Below are 20,098 nucleotides of genomic sequence, written 5' to 3' on the forward strand. Positions count from 1 at the left end.
TCTTTTTGACTAGGCTCACAATATCCCGTGTTATCCAAGCTTCCCGAAACTTGCCAAACTTGTCTTTCTTCCTCACAGGAACATGCTGGTCCTGGATTCTAATCAGCTGACGTTTGAAAGACTCTCACATGTCAGATGTTGATTTACCCTCAAACAGCTGCCCCCAATCTAAATTCTTCAGTTCCTGCCTAATATTGTTATAATTAGCCTTCCCCCAATTTAGCACCTTCACCCGAGGACTACTCTTATCCTTATCCACAAGTACCTTAAAACTTATGGAATTATGTCACTGCTCCCGAAATGCTCCCCCACTGAAACTTCGACCACCTGGCCGGCTCATTCCCCAATAACAGGTCCAGAATGGCCCCATCCCTAGTTGGACTATCTACATACTGTTTCAAGAAGCCCTCCTGGATGCTCCTCACAAATTCCGCCCCATCCAAGCCCCTAGCACTAAGTGAGTCCCAGTCAATATAGGGGAAGTTAAAATCACCCACCACCACCCTGTTACCTTTACATCTTTCCAAAATCTGTCTACATATCTGCTCCTCTACCTGGCTGTTGGGAGGCCTGTAGTAAACCCCCAATATCGTGACTGCACCCTTCCTATTCCTGAGCTCCACCCATATTGCCTCGCTGCATGACCCCTCTGAGGTGTCCTCCCGCAGTACAGCTGTGATATTCTCCTTAACCAGTAATGCAACTCCTCCACCCCTTTTACATCCCCCTCTATCCCGCCTGAAGTTTCTAAAGCCTGGACCATCAGGGCCTCCTGTCACTAGCCCCATCAATGCGCTGCAAAAGTGTAAAAGCTCCATTTTGAGGCACCCTTGCACTCCCCTACCTGTCTCAGTTGCGCCCAGCTCTGCGAGTAGGCCTGCTGTCTATCCAGTGCTGCGGGCCCTCCTAATTTGCCTTCTGCCTTGGAAACCCACCCACCATCCTTAATTATACAGTGAATGCAGAGGTGGCCTATTAATTGGCTGCCTCCCAGAAAATTCCAGCTGTCAGCGAACCTCTGACCCGTGCAGGGTCGGGTCCCAGAAATGGCCCCGACGCCTGAAATTTTTCAAAATACATAAGATTCCGACCAATCATGAATGCTACCAGCTGAACCACAGAAATGTAACACTTCCATTTCCCACAGTGGCTGATTATCTGCACTGTGTGGTCTGGGGAGTACAATAGATATGAAACAGTATAAAGTGGTTTGATTATGTTTGCAGTCATTAATCTTATTAATTAATTTTCTGCTACTCACCTTTGTCAGGCAGCACAGCATCAGTTTAGGAAGCTTTGCTGCTCTTTTAATTCATTGCAGTTTTTTGTATAGCTTATTGCATTTCTTTGTGTCTTATACAGCAGATTGGAAGGACACTGTTTCACAATGGTGAAAGGCAGCACACAAATATGTATTTTTGACTTTGACAGTGGATGCTCAAAGTTGTGGATTCGTCCATTTCCCAGCCATTATATCATTCAAATATCTATATGATATGGATAGTAAATGGCGAGGAGGATAGCAGCAGACTTCAGGAGAACATAGACTGGCGAAATAGGCAGACACATGGCGGATGAAATTCAATGCAGAAAAGTGTGATTGATGCATTTTAGAAGCAAGGATGAGGAGAGGTAATATAAACTAAATGGTACGATTTTAAAAGGGGTGCAGGAACCAACAGATCAGGGATGTACATACAGAAATCCTTGACGGTGACGGGACAAGTCGATAAGGCTGTTAAAAAGCTACATGGTATCCTTGGCTTTATAAATACAGGCACATAGTTCAAAAGCAAGGAAGTTATGCCATACCTTTACAAATCACTGGCTAAGCGTCACTTGGAGTATTACGTACAATTCTGGGCACCACACTTTAGGATGGATGTCAGGTCCTTGGAGGGTGCACAGGAGATTTACTAGAATGGCACCAGGGATGGGGGAGTTCAGATACATGGAGAGACTAGAGAAGCTGGGGTTATTCTTCTTAGAGAACAGAAAGCTAAGGGGAGGTTTAATAGAGGCATCGCTAGAATAAATAAGCCACTGGCAGAAGAATAGGTAACCAGAGGACACAGAAGTAAGGTGATTGGAAAATGAGCTAGAGATGAGATGAGGAGAAATTGTTTTACACATTGAGTTCTTATGATCTAGAATGCACTGCCTAAACGAGCAGTGGAACAGATTCAATAGTAACTTTCAAAAGGCAATTGGATATATACATGAAGGGGAGAAATTTTCCAGGGCTATGGGCAAAGAGCAGGGGATTGGGATTAATTAAATAGCTCTTTCAAATAACCAGCACAGGTACAATGAGCCGAATGTCCTCCTTCTGTGCTGTAAGATATGATTCTATATATAATATAAATCTTGCAACCAACACATGTCTGTCACTCTCCTGTTACAATCCGGATGTCACCCAAAAGACATCACTCAACAGACATCATTCTTTGTTACAGATGGAAAAAATCTTAAACAAAATGAGATAGAAAGCCAAACCTTTCACCATTGCTTCTTTTAATCTGGAGCCAGAAATTTTAAGCAGATAATTGCCATCTATTTGACCTCAGCACTTTCCAAGCAGCTGAAATTGTCTGCATTTGGAGAACTTATTTAAGATTACTTCCCCACACAAATCAGTGGCCATAAAGGGACAGGCCTGTTAAACACATATCCATCTTACAGCTAAACATCACAACTGTGTTTCAGACCACCCTGGAGATCTGCTAATAATTTGAAAAGAAGGATCTCATGAACTAAATGCTGCTTTTCATTGGATGAGCTATGTTACAAAATCAGGAGGCAGTAATTATGACACCAAAACAACTGTCATGACATCATAAAGAAAGTTAGTTGCTTTGCATGATGCATCTTGCTGTGTGACTGGAAGTGTTTATACACGGCAAAGTGTGATAGGTGCTAAGTCACTGCTTCTGTCAACACAACAAAGGTCAAAAATTGGATAAATCTTCCCTTGAAAATCTGCATCAAAAGCATAGATCAAGCTCAGCTCATCTGGATTATCGACATTATAGAACGAGAGTCGCCTTCCCTCATAATCCAGGAACACGCCAATCTTCCGCGGCCTCACCAAGAGTGAAAGCTGGATTTTGGGATTCTTGTATGCCTCATAAATCTTTCCTTCCTTCACTCCGATCATCCAGACTCCATTCTCCGGAGTCTTGTTCAGCTTTCCTTTACGGCCGGTGGTGCCTTTGATGACACCGAGGCGCCACTTCATCTTGTCGCTGACAATCACTTGCCAGTAGTGCTTGCCTGAGGAAAAGCCTTTGTTGGCGAGGATGCAGGTGTTGTAGTCAAATCGCTCCTGTACTAACGACAAGCGCTTCAGATATGTTCCACATTCTACCCTGGTGCTACTGTTGGTAATGATCAGAAGGGGGTGTGCGGTGCTGGGATCCAATTTTAATTCCTCTGGTTCTGACAGAAATCAAACAAACAAATACATAGAATAACCAATCTACATGGAGAAAATTTCCAGCCTGAATATTAAATTCAAGGCATCAATTCTATGGATATACACTTCCCGCTAGTTATGCAAAAGGAGATATTGCAGTTAGATACCCATTCATCTGCGGGTGCTACAACGGGGTACATATAGGCATATTGTTTAATTTTAAAATTCATTTTTGGGATAGACCATTGCTGACAAGACCAATATTTATTAAAAACAAAATACTGCGGATGCTGGAAATCTGAAATAAAAACAAGAAATCTTGGAACCACTCAGCAGGTCTGGCAGCATCTGTGGAAAGAGAAGCAGAGTTAACGTTTCGGGTCGGTGACCCTTCTTCGGAACCACCAATATTTATTGCCCATCCTAGTTGCACTTGAGAAAGTGGTGGTGGCTGTTTCTCTGGAACTGCTGCAACAATTAGGAAGGCAAATGGCATGCTGGCCTTTATTGCAAGGAGTACAAGAATAAGGAAGTCTTGCTACAATTGTGCAAGGCTTCAGTGAGACCACACCTAGGATGGTATGTTGCTTCCCTGGTGGTAGGTTCAAGGATGTCTTGGAGCAGTTGCAGGACATTTTGAAGGGGGAGGGTGAACAGCCAGTGGTTGTGGTACATGTCAGTACCAACGACATAGGTAGAAAAAGCGATGAGGTCCTGCAAGATGAATTTAAGGAGTTAGGAGCTAAATTAAAAAGCAGGATCTCAAAGGTAGTAATCTCAGGATTACTTTCTGTGCCACCTGTTAGTGAGTATAGGAACAGGAGAACAGATCAGATGAATGCATGGCTGGAAAAATGGTGCAGGAGGGAGGGATTTAAATTCCTGGGACATCAGGACCAGTTCTGGGGAAGGTGGGACCTGTACAAGCGGGATGGGTTACACCTAGACAGGACCGGAACCGATGTCCTCGCAGGTGCGTTTGCTAGTGCTAATGGGGAGGATTTAAACTAGAATGGCAGGGGGATGGGAACCTGAAGAGGAGGAAACAAGGGTAGAAATGAAAGACAGGAAACAAAAAGGCAAAAGTGGAAGGCATAAAAATCAAGGGCAAGAAACAAATAGGGCCATAGTGTGAAATAATGCGAAGATGACTAAGAATGTTAAAAAGACAAGCCTAAAGGCATTGTGTCTCAATGCGCAGAGTATTCACAATAAGGTAGGCGAATTAACCGCGCAAACAGATGTAAATGGATATGATATAGTTGCGATTACGGAGACATGGCTGCAGGGTAACCAAAGACGGGAACTGAACATCCAAGGGTATTCAATATTTAGGAAGAACAGGCAAAAAGGGAAAGGAGGTGGAGTAGCATTGTCAGTAAAAGGGAAAATCAATACAATAGTGAGGAAGGATATTAGCTCAGAGAATCCTGATGTGGAATCTGTATGGGTGGAGCTAAGAAACACCGAGGGGCAGTCAACGTTGGTGGGGGTTGTATATAGACCCCCAAATAGCAGTGATGATGTACCGGTTAGCACCGCAGCCTCACAGCTCCAGCGACCCGTGTTCAATTCTGGGTACTGCCTGTGTGGAGTTTGCAAGTTCCCCCTGTGACTGCGTGGGTTTTCGCCGGGTGCTCCGGTTTCCTCCCACAGCCAACGACTTGCAGGTTGATAGGCAAATTGGCCATTATAAATTGCCCCTAGTATAGGTAGGTGGTAGGGGAATTGTGGGGATGTGGTAGTAATATGGGATTAATGTAGGATTAGTATGAATGGGTGGTTGATGGTCGGCACAGACTTGGTGGGCCGAAGGGCCTGTTTCAGTGCTGTATCTCTAAATAAATAAATAGGAAATTAGAGATGCATGCAATAAGGGTACAACTGTAATTATGGGTGATTTTAATCTACATATAGCTTGAGCAAACCAAATTAGCAATAATACGGTAGAGGATGAATTCCTGGAGTGCGTATGAGAGGTTTTTTGGACCAATATGTTGAGGAACCAACTAGAGAACAGGCCATCCTAGACTGGGTATAGTGTAATGAGAAAGGATTAGTTAACAATCTTACTGCGCAGAGTCCCTTGGGGAAGAGCGGCCATAACATGATAGAATTCTTCATTAAGATGCAGAGTGAAAGAGTTGATTCCAAGACTAGGGTCCTGAATCTAAATAAAGGAAACTATTAAGGTATGAGGCGTGAGTTGGCTAAGATAGATTGGGGAATGTTACTAAAAGGGTTGGCAATGGATAGGCAATGGCTAGCATTTAAAGAGCGTATAGATGAATTACAACAATTGTTCATTCCTGTCTGGCGCAAAAATAAAACAGGTAGGGTGTCTCAACCATGGCTTACAAAAGAAATTAGGGATCGTATTAGATCCAAGCAGGAGAAATATAAAATGGCCAGAACAAGTAGCAAACCTGAGGATTGGGAGCAGTTTAGAATTCAGCAAAGGAGGACAAAGGGATTGAGTAAGAAGGGGAAAATAAAGTATGAGAGTAAGAGTGCAGAGAACATAAAAACTGACTGTAAAAGCTTCTATAGATATGTGAAAAGAAAAAGATTAGTGAAGACAAATGTGGGTCCCTTACAGTCAGAAACAAGGTAATTTATAATGGGGAACAAAGAAATGGCAGACTAATTAAATACATACTTTAGTTCTGTCTTCACATAGGAGGACACAAATTACCTCCCAGAAATGTTGGGGAACAGAGGGTCTAGTGAGAAGGAGGAACTGTATGAAATCAGTATTAGTCGGGAAATGGTGTTCGGAAAATAGATGGGATTGAAGGCTGATAAATCCCAGGGCCTGATAATCTACATCCTAGAGTACTTAAGGAAGTGGCCTAGCAATAATAGATGCATTGCTGGTCATTTTTCAAAATTCTATAGACTCTGGAACAGTTCCAACGGATTGGAGGATAGCTAATGCAACCCCACTATTTAAAAAAGGAGGCAGAGAGAAAACAGGGAATTATAGACCAGTTAGCCTGACATCAGTAGTGGGGAAAATGCAATAGTCCATTATAAAAGATGTAATAGAAGAGCATTTGGAAAACAATGACAGGATCAGACAAAGTCAACATGGATTTACGAAAGGGAAATCATACTTGACAAATCTACTGGAATTTTTTGAGGATGTAACTAGTAGAATAGATAAGGGATGTGGTGTACTTGAACTTTCAGAAGGCTTTCGATAAGGTCCCACGTAAGAGATTAGCGTGTAAAATTAAAGCACATGGGATTGGATAGAGAACTGGTTGGCAGATAGGAAACAAAGAGTAGGAATAAACGGGTCTTTTTCTGATTGGCAGGCAGTGACTAGTGAGGTACCACAGGGCTCAGTGCTAGGACCCCAGCTATTCACAATATATATTAATGATATAGATGAGGGAATTAATTGTAATATATCCAAGTTTGCAGATGAAACAAGGCTGGGAGAGAGTGTGAGCTGTGAGGAGGATGCAGAGAAGCTCCAGTGTGATTTGGACAGGTTGAGTGAGTGGGCAAATACATGGCAGATGCATTATAATGTGGATAAATGTGAGACTATCCACTTGGATGGCAAAAAGAGAAAGGTAGATTATTATCTGAATGGTGATAGATTGGGAAAGGGGGAGGTGAGACCTAGGTGTCCTTGTGCACCAGTCGCTGAAAGTAAGCATGCAAGTGCAGCAGGCAGTTAAGAAGGCAAATGGTATGTTGGCCTTCATAGCGAGAGGATGCGAAAACAGGAGCAAGGATGTCTTGCTGCAATTATACAAGGCCTTGGTGAGACCACATCTGGAGTATTGTGTGCAGTTTTGGTCTCCTTATCTGAGGAAGGATGTTCTTGCTATGGAGGGAGTGCAGCAAAGGTTCACCAGACTGATTCCTGGGATGGCAGGACTGACGTATGAAGAGAGATTGGGTCGATTAGGCTTGTATTTGCTAGAGTTTCGATGAAAGAGAAGGGATCTCATAGAAACCTACAAAATTCTAACAGGACTGGACAGACTACATGCAGGAAGGATGTTCCCAATGGCGGGGGAGTCCAGGACCAGGGGTCACAGTCTGAGGATAAGGGGTAAGCCATTTAGGACTGAGATGAGGAGAGATTTCTTCACCCAGAGAGTGGTGAACCTGTGGAATTCTCTACCACAGAAAGCAGTTGAGGCCAAATCATTAAATATATTCAAGAAAGAGTTAGATATAGTTTTTAGGGCTAAAGGGATCACGGGATACGGGGAGAAAGTGGGAACAGGTTACTGAGTTTGAATGATCAGCCATGATCATATTTAATGGTGGTGCAGGCTCAAAGGGCTGAATGGCCTATTCCTGCTCTTATTTTTCTATGTTTCTCGAGTACTGTGTGCAGTGTTGGTCTCCATATTTAAGGAAGGATATACTTGCTTTGGAGGCGGTGTAGTGGAGGTTCACTCGATTGGTTCCTGGGATGAAAGGGTTGTCCTATGAAGAGAGGCTGAGTAAATTGGACCGATACCCTATGGTGTTTAGAAGAATGAGAGGTGATCTCATTGAAACTTATAAGATTGTGAAGGTGCTTGATGGTAGACAGTGAGAAGTTGTTTCTCCTGGCTGGGGATTATAGAACAAGGGGGCACAGAATAAGGGCTTGATCATTTAGGACTGAGATGAGGAGAAATTTCTTCAATCAGAGGGTTGTGAATCTTTGGAATTCTCTACCCCAGAGGGTTATGGATGCGCCATCAGTGAGTAGACTTAAGGATGAGATTTTTGATCGCTCAGGGAATCAAGGGATATGGGTAAAAGGTGGGAAAGTGGAGCTGAGGCAGAAGATCAGCCATGATCGTATTGAATGGTGGAGCAGGCTCGAGGTCTATTCCTGCTTCTATTTCTTATGTTTTATTAGTGTAGTGCAGGTACACCCTCAGTATGGTGCAAAACTTGGAAGGGAACTTGGAGGTGATTATGTTCTCATGCACCTGCTGTTCTTGGCCTTCTAAGTGGTGGAATCCACAGGTTTTGGGCTGTGCTGTCAAAGAAACCTTGGCAAGTTGCTGCAGTGCATCCTGTGGATGGTACACACAGCAGTCACAGTACGCCAGTGGTGAATAGAAGGTGTCAATCAAGCTGACTGTTTTGTCCTGGCTGGTGTTGAGGTTCTTGGAAGAAGAGCAGGAGCAAAAGTAAACGTAATGCCAGGTCTCCACCCCTATTGCATTCCATTGGGATTTCCTGGCACGTTCCCACTCATACAGGCCCGCAGCTGTGCTCGAACTTCCTATCTGATTTTTTTGGAAGAAGGTCCAACCAGCCTGTGCCTGGAATTCCCCCAGGCCAAGCAAATAACTTGGGGGAGGAAAAACATAGACAGTTGCTTCCTCTCCAATGACCACTGGGCACCCAGAGAGGAAATTCTACCAGTATTTCACACCCTGTCCTGGGGTAGAATGATATACAGCTTCACTTAATTAAAATCTCTTCCTGCAGGTTCAATTCAGTAATGGGTTTGGAACATCCCAGTTCTAAGTAAGCATAAGAGTACAGCATAAATCTGTTCTGAATTCAGAATTAATCTGGTAATATCAATTACACCACAGTTATGTGGATTGCAACACCTTGGGGCCACATCCCTTAAAGTAGCTCCTTTGCGGTGGCCAAGGTTATATAGGCGCATTCGGTGCTCTGACTTTCTCTGAAACTTGAAGCGATACTGCACACGCCCATGTAAACATAGACCACCATATTGCATTTCTCTCATTTGCTTTGGGATGTGGGCGACATTGGCAGGGTCACATTTTTCTCCAGCCCTGAGAAGGTAGTGGTGAGCCCTCTCCTTAAACCGCTGCAGTTGAGGTGCGGATGGTGCTTCGACACTGCTTTTAGGTGTGGAATTTGAGGATTTCGGCACAGCAATGTTAAGGGAACAACATTGTGGAAATAAGAATGGGAGAGATGGAAAATGGGCTGTCAACTTGCTTTCAACCATTTTACACTAGTGCACAAATTCAAAGTTACTCCTTATGTGTCCAAGTCCATGAGATGTGCGACTTACTTATTACATAGTAATTACGGCACAGAAGCAGATTATTCAGGCCTATATCAATGTTTATGCACCACATGAGCCTCGTCACACATATTTAATCTAACCCTATCACCATGTCCTTTTCTTCCTTTCAGAGGTAATGTTGGTTATGAACTAACAAAAACATATTTTCTGATAAATAAATTAATCTATAAATTCTATTTAAAACTAAATACTAAACATACCTGGTAACAATCTCTTTACTTACTCTTACCTGGTCACATGATGCCTTTACTTGCTCTTACCTGTTAAAAATGATTCCTTTACATAATTTCACCTGGTAACATGATCCCTCAACTGGATCCCATCTGATACAATTCCCACTATTCAAACCCACCTGGTAAAATCCTCTTCTGCAGTTTTTTCCAGACTGTCAGTTTGATATCATCATGTCTAAAGCCAGGTTTAAAGGATATGGCACTGAAGGTTTTGTCTGACTGTGGCTGTGGCACCTGTTGGCAACTAAAAGAATCATCAATGCATTAAACGATCAAACCGTATACACTAGTATTAGTTTGTGAAGCTTCATGCTTTTCAGAACCGATGACAGCTGGTTGATACAGTCAATCTATCGACAGTGAACACGTTTGCATCTACAATTAAAAGGGAAGTATATTCCACTAAATTGCCTTGTAATCCTAAATGTAACAGAGGTAGATGGTAAACTTCATGTCTCTCTGTCTCTTCTTTTTGCTTTGCATAATGTTTTAGAACTGCTGGGCGGTGCCAGTATGCAAGCACTTTATATTGACCCAGTCCACCTGTAACATCATGAAGTACCAAATAGAGTTCCCCGTATTACACTTAGTTTAATATATTTTTCCGTTTCACTCCTTCCAGATTCAGCGATGAAGACTTGAAGGAATCTCTTAATATTGCGCAGGTCTTCCAGTCTCTTCATTGTAGCTTGACCTACTCAAGCACCTCCATGTGCTTAAATCTGCTACCTAGAGTCTAGACTACTACTGACTCACCCATAAATCTGCTACCTAGAGTCTAGACTACTAGGCAGCACAGTGGCACAGTGGTTAGCACTGCAGCCTCACAGCTCCAGCAACCCGGGTTTGGTTCTGGGTACTGCCTGTGCGGAGTTTGCAAGTTCTCCCTGTGACCATGTGGATTTCCGCCGGGTGCACCAGTTTCCTCCTACAGCAAAAGACTTGCAGGTTGATAGGTAAATTGGCCATTGTAAATTGCCCCTAGTGAAGGTAGGTGATAGGAGAATGGGGGGATGTGGTAGGGAATATGGGATTAATGTAAGATTAGTATAAAATAGGTGGTTGTTGGTCGACTCAGACTCGGTGGGCCGAAGGGCCTGTTTCAGTGCTGTATCTGTGTATGTATGTATGTACTACCGACTCACCCATAAATCTGGTACCTAGAGTCTAGACTACTACTAGTATCAGAAAAGTTAAAATTACCCCTCAATCGGGAAAGAGAGATCATGTTCTTCAAAATTTAAAAGTGCAAAGAAATGTACATTCAATAATCATAGAATCTTACAGCACAGAAGGCGGCAACTATTCGGCCCATCGTGCCTATGGTGGCTCTTTGATAAAGCTTTCCAGTTAGCCCTACCCTCCTGTTATTTCCCCATCGACTTACAAATTTCTCCTTTTCAACTATTTATCCAATTCCCTTTTGAAAGTTAGTATTTAATCTGCTTCCACCAGACATCATACCAACTCTCTGCATAAAAGCATTGCTCCTTATTTCCTCCCCCACCCCATCCCCAACTTTTTAACCAATTTTCTTAAATTTGTGCCCTTTGGTTGCAGGGAAATATATATTTTTATACTAAAATGTGAAAAATATAAAGTTACATAGAATACATATCATTGAAATTTTGGGGAAATGGGGAGTGCATTTGATTTTAACTTCTGGGACCTAGGTTCAAATCCAGCCCAAGTTGATGAAATGATAATCTCATCTGTCTGCTGACTGTAAGGTGCTATATAAAATGAGTTTGGGCAGTCTCAGTACAGTTTGAAATGGGCATGGCCTGACCACCACAAAACTACAATTCAACAGCAATGTCACTCAAATGGATCTGTTGTTGTCAGAAATGGAAGATGGAGAGAACTGTGGCAGTGGATGAAGCACATTGTTGGAGAGAATTGGGAAGGAGCCTTACTTTGCATCTAGCAGAGTTATACCTCACGAAGAAATGTTTTATTCTGACAATGAATGCCTGAAATGTTTCATTCGCCACAATTAATATTCCTCACCTTGAGGGCCAGAGCTCTTTTTCTTAAAAAGGGGCTCCAAATGCTCCATAAAGGCCCATTCTACCTATGCCAGATCTATGCACTCTGCATTTACCTGTCCTTCCTCCATATTCTATTATATTCTCTCTTGTCACATACATATCCAATTCTACTTTAATTGCTAGAGACCCCACAACACTGCAGCGAGCCAAGCTAGACAGCAGCCCAGGAGGAGTTGAAACACTGAGTACAGCAGGCAATTTGCCAGGAGATCAGAGCTTTCACCTAATCTAGCAGTGGGTCAAAACATTTTAAAAGCAGTAGCTGAAGCTATTACTGTTTTAGCTTTGTGGGCAGGGCCGAAGCTGAAAGCAGCACCATGGGAGGTCCAGCTCAAAGTAAAAGACTGGTTGTGGCAGCAATAGTACAGCAAGGTGCAGCTGGCTGATCAGATTAAACTCTTTCCTCAGTTTAAAAAAAGGCAGCTCACTATGTAAAAAAAAATGAACAGCTGTGTCAACAAAGAGCCTACCTCTTGATTTAAAAAAACAAGCTATGCAAACAATGAAGACTGCAGTCTCTTTCACTCATAAAAGGGGCAGGTCTAAACAAAAAAATTAATCTGTCTTAAAAGGGCAACAAACAGAAGTAGACCTGAAAAATCCTGTATTTATAAAAAAGCAGGATCATTAAGCAGGTATCCATTTGTAGACTGGAAGTTGTCAGACATAGCATTTACATTTAAACTATTCTGACAGCAAATAGAGTTGTGTTTCTTGGACCAAGAAGTGAGTGAACCAAAGAAACAAGCTACCAAAATTAAACTTTGCAATGGTTCGATACCTCAGATATTGTCATCTGAGGACCTGAAGGACTCTGGTAAGATCTGGGCATTCCTGGAACTGCAATTGAAAGTAAAGCTAAATTTCCGAGTACATAGGCTTGAGCTTATGACCCACTGGCAAAGAGTCCACTGACCAGTTTGTTGCAAGGTGCCGAGACACAGCTCAATATGGTGACTTTGCAGATATCGAACTGTCAAAACAGGTTATAGAGCTAATAATCATGTCTACCCCACTAGGAGCCTTTCAAAACGACCTGCTAGGAAAGAAGATGCACAACTCAATGATGGAAGGTAATTTGAAGCCATCATGGCTCGGTGCCAACAGTTACAAGCATTGGGGGCAGTTACAACAATTGGGATGGTAACCAAGGCTCAGAAGTCTGCTAAGCCTTGTGGCAAATGTGGCCTGACTTACCCAATTCACAGTTGTCCGGTGTACCAGGACCTGTGCAAAGCTTGTGGCATGCGAGGACATTGGGAAAGGCAATGCAAAAGGCCAAGCTCAGTTACTGCACACAGCAATTGTGGCATGCAGAGAGAAAGGATGGCAAATGCAACAAACAAAAGGCCAAGCAGGTACATCAGGTCAGCAGATAGACAGATTGTCAGGAGGATATTTATGAAGAGTGCACGCATGCGAATAGCGACAAAGCATTTCACATAGTTAATTTGGATCAACGCATCAATGATATTACACAATCTGAGGCATTCACCATGATCAGGATTATATGTCCGCAGAAGAGTGGCAAGCATAAGCTCAGAGTAAAAATCGACACTGGAGCAAGTGCAAATATTCCTCCCATCCATATACTGAAGGACACATACGCGAAGAAATGGGAATCTATGGTACAACCCACCACAGCTAGGCTGATGGCCTACAATGGTTCTCTAATCAAGTGCATTGGAACAATAACCTTGCAGTGCAGCTATGGGAGCTCTGAATGGCTACCACAATTTTTTTATATTGTAGAGACAACCGGACCAGCTGTTGCAGGACTTGCAGTATGCTGAGGCTTATGAATCGTCACTACACATGAGGGCAGCGCTGCACCGAGAGGTATGGAAGGTTGTAACACAGAGTGCATTGAGTCAGTTAGAGACCTGAAACTACTTTGCCCAGACAGGTTTGATGCAATCAGTGATTTCAAGGGTGATGCCATATTGCATGTGAGGGAGGATGTAGTTCCTAGTATTGATACACCAAGGAAGTTCAGCATTCACACTGAAGAGAAGCTTAAAGTAGAGCTGGATGAGAGGAAGCGCATCGGAGCCATCCGTCGTGTGCACCAGCATTCTGATTGGTGCAGCTCCAATAACCTGCGTGTTGAAGATAGATGGGTTTTGGACCCCACAAATGCTAGCAACTCAGGGATGAGATGGGCACGTGACCCAACCCTATCGTTGTTGTGGAAGGTGATTGTGGAAGGATCGCCTGACACCATACAGGAAGTAACCAAACGTCTACATTGTTACTCGCTGTACTGAGACGAGCTTGGTATATCACAAGGGGTGATTTTCAAAGGCAAACAAGTCCTGATACCCAAAGCTCTGCATTCTGATATTCTAGCTCAAACGCATCAAGAGCAGTTCGGAATAGAATGTACCAGACGCCTTGCCAGAGGAACAGTCTGCTGGCCAGGAATCAACAGTAATGTTGAGACGGTGGTGAAATCCTGTGAGGCATGTCAAACTTTTGGCCAAATCAACAGAAGGAACCTTGATTCCCACATGAAATACCTTCACATCCATGAGCAGAGATCAGCACAGATTAGTCTCACGTTCAGGGTGATGATTTCCTCCTTGTTACAGATTACTTCACCAAGTTTCCGATCATTAGGTGGCTACGAGATACATCGAGTGCAGTGGTTGCTGATACGGTCAGTGCTCTGTTCAGCCTATTTGACGTGCCGGAAGAAATCATCTCTGGTAATGGGCCACAATATGCAGGAGGACCATTCCAAGACATGGGCATCAGGTGGGAAGTCCGTCACATAACATTGTCAACGCATTATCCAAAGTCCAATGGCATGGCTGAATGCATGGTGTGAACCATCAAATCACTAATTTTAAAGTGTAGGCAGACGGGACATGATCTCAAGGTTGCAATGCTGCATCTCTGAGATACTCCATCAGACATGGGCTTACTGTTGCCTGCAGAGTTGACGTTTGGAAGGCAGGTAAGAACCACCCTGCCCAGTCATCATCTCTGTACGTTTTACACAGTAAAGAATATACTTCTGTCGAGACAAGGGAAGATGAAGGCATCATATGACAGGCAAGCATGACCAGAATTAGTTTGATTGCAAGTAGGACAGAAGTTCAGAGTCCTCAATTATGCATCGGGAACTTGGTATCCTGCAGAGGTGGATATATGAGCTACCCAGATCATACGAGGTCCAGACACCCAATGGTGTTATTCTCAGACAAACCCGAAGTCAGCTCAGAGAGCTGTACAACAACACCTGTGGCATCGTGGACACATTCAAAGTCTGAAGATGAATGTACAGAGGCTACGAGCATAGAGGAAGAACATGCTAACTGGAGTTCTGAATCACCAGAATTTCAGGAGAGTCATCAAGATGAGCTCACCTCTGGGAAGAGATTCATGAAAACAAGATTGGGATAAATAATAAAACCTCCTCTATGTTTTATGGAGTGTTATAGTTGCTTCCCCGTAAATAAAGTTTTGTTTAATAATGTATAGTTAGTCTGAACCACAACATCACCGTATATTGTCCATATGTTTGTATCTTTGGGAAAAGGAGGGATGTTGTGGAAGGACCTTAAGAAGGGACTACCTTAACAGCTGCAAGTGAAGATACCAGAGAAAGTGATGTCATGTCGCACACGACGAGGCATTTGTGGGTAGAGCCTGGCATTCAAATCTAGCTTGTGCAGTAACTATTTTGTATATTTTTTATTTGTTCATGGGATGAGGGGATCTCTGGCCAGGCCAGCATTTATTGCAAATCCCTAATTGCCCTTGAGAAGGTGGTGGTGAGCTGCCTTCCTGAACTGCTTCAGTCCTTGGGGTATAGGTACACCAACAGTGCTGTTAGGAAGGGAGTTCCAGGATTTTGACCCAGCGACAGTGAAGGAACGGTGATATAGTTCCAAGTCAGGATGGTGTGTTGCTTGGAGGAGAACTTGCAGATGGTGGTGTTCCCATGCATCTGCTGCCCTTGTCCTACTAGGTGGTAGAGGTTATGTGCTTGGAAGGTGCTGTTGAAGGAGCCTTGGCGAGTTGCTGCCGTGCATCGTGTAGATGGTACATACTGCTGCCACTGTGCTTTGGTGGTGAAGGGATGAATGTTGAAGATGATGGACAGGGTGCCAATCAAGCAAGCTGCTTTGTCCTGGATGGTGCTGAGTTTCTTGAGTGTTGTTGGAGATGCACCCATCCAGTCAAGTGGAGAGTATTCCATCACACTCCTGACTTGTGCCTTGTAGATGGTGGACAGGCACTGGGGAGACAGGAGGTGAGTTACTTGCCACAGAATTCCCAGCCTCTGACCTGCTCTTGTTGCCACAGTATTTATATGGTTGGTCCAATTCAGTTTCTGGTCAATAGTAACCCCCAGGATGTTGATGGTGGGGGATTCAGCGATGGTAATGCCATTGAACATCAAGGGGAGATGGTTAGTTTCTCTCTTGTATGAGATGTGACTCCAGACCCACAGCAATGTGGTTGACTCTTTACTGCGCTCCGAAATGACCTAGCAAGCCACTCAGTTGTATCTAACCGCTACAAAGTAGATAAGGAATAAAACCGGACGGACCACCTGGCATCAACCAAAGCACCGGAAACAAAAATAGCAAACCCAGCCATGTCGATCCTGCAAAGTCCTCCTTACTGTGGGCTTGTGCCAAAGTTGGGAGAGCTGTCCCACAGACTAGTCAAGCAACAGCCTGACATAGTCATACTCACGGAATCATACCTTTCAGACAATGTCCCAAACACCGCCATCACCATCCTTGGATATGTCCTGTTGCACCGGCAGGACAGACCCAGCAGAGGTGGCTGCACAGTGGTATACATTTGGGAGGGAGTGGCCCTGGGAATCCTCAACATCAACTCTAGACCCAATGAAGTCTCATGGCATCAGGTCAAACATGAGCAAGGAAACCTCCTGCTGATTCCTACCTACTGCCCCCGTCTCCCCTCAGCTGATGAGTCAGTACTCCTCCATGTTGAACAGCATTTGGAGAAAGCACTGAGGGTGGCAATGACACAGAATGTACTCTGGGTGGGGATGTCAATGTCCATCACCAAAAGTGGCTCGATAGCACCACGACTGACCGAGCTAGTCAAGTCCTAAAGGACATAGCTGCTAGACTGGGTCTGTAACAGGTGGTGAGGGAAACAACAAGAGGTAAAAATATACTTGACCTCGTCCTCACCAATTTGCCTGTCGCAGATGCATCTATCCATGACAGTATTGGTAGGAGTGACCACTGCACAGTCCTTGTGGAGACGAAGTCCCGTCTTCATTTTAAGGATACCCTGCATCATGTTGTGTGGCACTACCACCGTGCTAAATGGGATAGATTTCAAACAGATCTAGCAATACAAAACTGGACATCCATGAGGCGCTGTGGGCCATCAGCAGCAGCAGAATTGTAAACCACAATCTGTAAATTCATGGCCTGGTATATCCCCCACTCTGCCATTACCATCAAGCTGGGGGCCCAACCCTGGTTCAATGAAGAGTGCAGGAGAGAATGCCAGGAGTAGCACCAGGCATACCTCAAAATGAGGTGTCAACCCGGTGAAGCTACAACCCAGGAGGAGATGGCTCCACAAATATCCCCATCCTCAATGATGGGGGTGCCCAGCAAAAAAGACAAGACTGAAGCATTTGCAACAATCTTCAGCCAGAAGTGCCACATGGATGATCCATCTCGGCCTCCTCCTGTAGCCCCCAGCATCATAGATGCCAGTCTTCAGCCAATTTGATGCACTCTGCATGATATCAAGAAATGATTGAAGGCAGTGGATACTGCAAAGGTCAAGGGCCATGACAATATTCCAGCAATAGTACTGAAGACCTGTGCTCCAGAACTTGCCGTACCCCTAGCCAAGTTGTTCCAGTACAGCTACAACACTGGCATCTACCCGGCAATGTGGAAAATTGCCCAGGTATGTCCTGTCCACTAAAAGCAGGACACATCCAACCCGGCCAATTACCGTCCCATCAGTCTACTCTTGATCATCAGTAAAGCGATGGAAGGTGTCGTCGACAGTGCTATCAAGCGGCATTTGCTTAGCAATAACCTGCTCAGTGATGCTCAGTTTGGTTTCCACCAGGGCCACTCAGCTTCTGACAGCCTTGGTTCAAACATGGACAAAAGAGCTGAACACAAGAGGTGAGGTGAGAGTGACTGTCCTTGACATCAAGGCAGCATTCACCGAATATGGCATCAAGGAGGCCTAGCAAAACTGAAGTCAATGGGAATCAAGGGGAAAATTCTCCACTGGTTGGAATCGCACCTAGTGCAAAAGAAGATGGTTGTGGTTGTTGGAGGTCAATCATCTCAGCTCTTGGACATCAGTGCAGGAGTTCCTCAGGGCCTGGGCCCAACCAGTTTCAGCTGCTTCATCAATAACCTTTCTTCAATCATAAGGTCAGAAGTGGGGATGTTCGCTGATGATTGCACAATGTTCAGCACCATTCGCGACTTCTCAGATACTGAAGCAGTCCGTGTAGAAATGCACTAAGACCTGGGCAATATCCAGGCTTGGGCTGATAAGTGGCTAATAACATTCGCGCCACACGTGCCAGGCAATGACTATCTCCAACAAGAGAGAATCTAACCATCTCCCCTTGACATTCAGTGGCATTATCATTGCTGAATCCCCCACCATCAAAATCCTAGGGGTTACCATTGACCAGAAACTGAACTGGAGTAGCCATATAAACACCGTGTCTGCAAGAGCAGGTCAGAGGCTAGGAATCCTGCGGTGAGTAACTCGCCTCCTGACTCCCCAAAGCCTGTCCACCATCTACAAGGCACAAGTCAGGAGTGTGATGGAATACTGTCCACTTGCCTGGATGGGTGCAGCTCCAACAACACTCTAGAAGCTCGACACCATTCAGGACAAAGCAGCCCGCTTGATTGGTACCCCATCCATAAACATTCACTCCCTCCACCACCGACACACAGTGCAGCAGTGTGTACTATCTACAAGATGCACTGCAGCAATGCACTAAGGCTCCTTAGGCAGCACCTTCCAAACCCACGTCCTCTACCACCTTGAAGGACAAGGGCAGCAGATGCATGGGAACACCACTACCTGCAAGTTCCCCTCCAAGTCACACACCATCCTGACTTGGAACTATATCACCATTCCTTCACTGTCGTTGGGTCAAAATCCTGGCGCTCCTTTCCTAACAGCAGTCTGGGTGTACCTACTCCGCATGTACGGCAGCAGCTAAAGAAGGCAGCTCACCACCACCTTCTCAAGGGCAATTAGGGATGGGCAATAAATGCTGACATAGCCAGCAATGCAACATCCCTTTACCGAATTATAAGAAAATGGTCATTTCCTGGCACTTGTGTGGGGTGAATGTTACTTGCCACTTGTCAGCACAAGCCTGGATTTTGTCCAAGTCTTGTTGCATCTGAACACGGTCTACTTCAGTATTTGAGGAGACGCGAATGGCGCTGAACATTGTGCAATCATCAGTGACCATCCCCACTTCTGACCTTATGATGGAGAGATGGTCATTGATGAAGCAGCGTTCCAGTTCAGTTATAATAAAACCCACGTTCATATTGGGATATTACTTGTATTCCTGTGAGTCTTACAACAGATCTCCCACCAAAGGAACAAGTAATATTACACTTCTAACTTTCCCTTTCATTCTTCTAGTGATATTCCAATCCAATTTACCAGCAAATTGTTACAATTGTTAACTATTTACCCTATAAAATTCGTTGAGAATTTTGAAGCTCCCTTTTAACCTTCTCTGTTCCAGTTAAAAAGATCTAAATTTTTAAGGTTTTCTTTATAACCTTACACTCACATGACCACTCATGAATCATCCCTGCAACTTTCCTATAGCTCTAACATCCTTCCTATAATGTAGTTCCCAGAAATATTCCTACTCTGGCCAAACCAATGTCCAAGTTCGACATTGTTTCCATGCTGCAAATGCCAAAAGGGACTCGACCTCCTGTACATATTTTAGATCGTCCTAATTGCATTTAGATTTGAAAACAGTCCATAGAGTCATATGAGTAAAGTCACTGCACTGAAAATAGTAAAACAACTTTTACTGTGCAAATACAACAATCATCTATTGGCTGATGCAGTAAAATCTATTTGCGCTTGGCTTAATTGTAGTGCATAAGTAACACTCATTGTGCATTGAGTAATGACTAATGTAAATATTGAGGCTGTGATAAGAATCATCCACAGTTTTGCACAACAGAACTAGCCGAATAGAAAGGACTCATCTAATCAGTGAGGAATTCAGCACCCACACACATTGTACTAAAACAAATCCATAAATTCTCCAAATCTCCAACTTTGACGCCCTCCCCTATCTAGAGGTCATCTCTCTTAAATTAGC

The 20,098-nt window shown here is 44.0% G+C and overlaps 1 protein-coding gene across 1 annotated transcript in view; it reads right to left on the reverse strand.

The window, feature by feature from the left end:
• Positions 1-2,890: 2,890 nt before the first annotated feature.
• LOC137346610 (E3 ubiquitin-protein ligase TRIM50-like) overlaps positions 2,891-20,098 on the reverse strand; it is a 35,965-nt gene continuing 18,757 nt past the window's right edge. Inside the window, exons 5-6 of the mRNA XM_068010195.1 lie at positions 9,808-9,932; positions 2,891-3,438 (exon numbers count right to left, since the gene is read on the reverse strand). Coding sequence (XP_067866296.1) covers positions 2,891-3,438; positions 9,808-9,932 — 673 coding nt within the window. The remainder of the gene's footprint in view (positions 3,439-9,807; positions 9,933-20,098) is intronic.

This window comes from Heterodontus francisci, chromosome 30 (assembly GCF_036365525.1).
Source record: "Heterodontus francisci isolate sHetFra1 chromosome 30, sHetFra1.hap1, whole genome shotgun sequence".
Lineage (NCBI taxonomy): Eukaryota > Metazoa > Chordata > Chondrichthyes > Heterodontiformes > Heterodontidae > Heterodontus > Heterodontus francisci.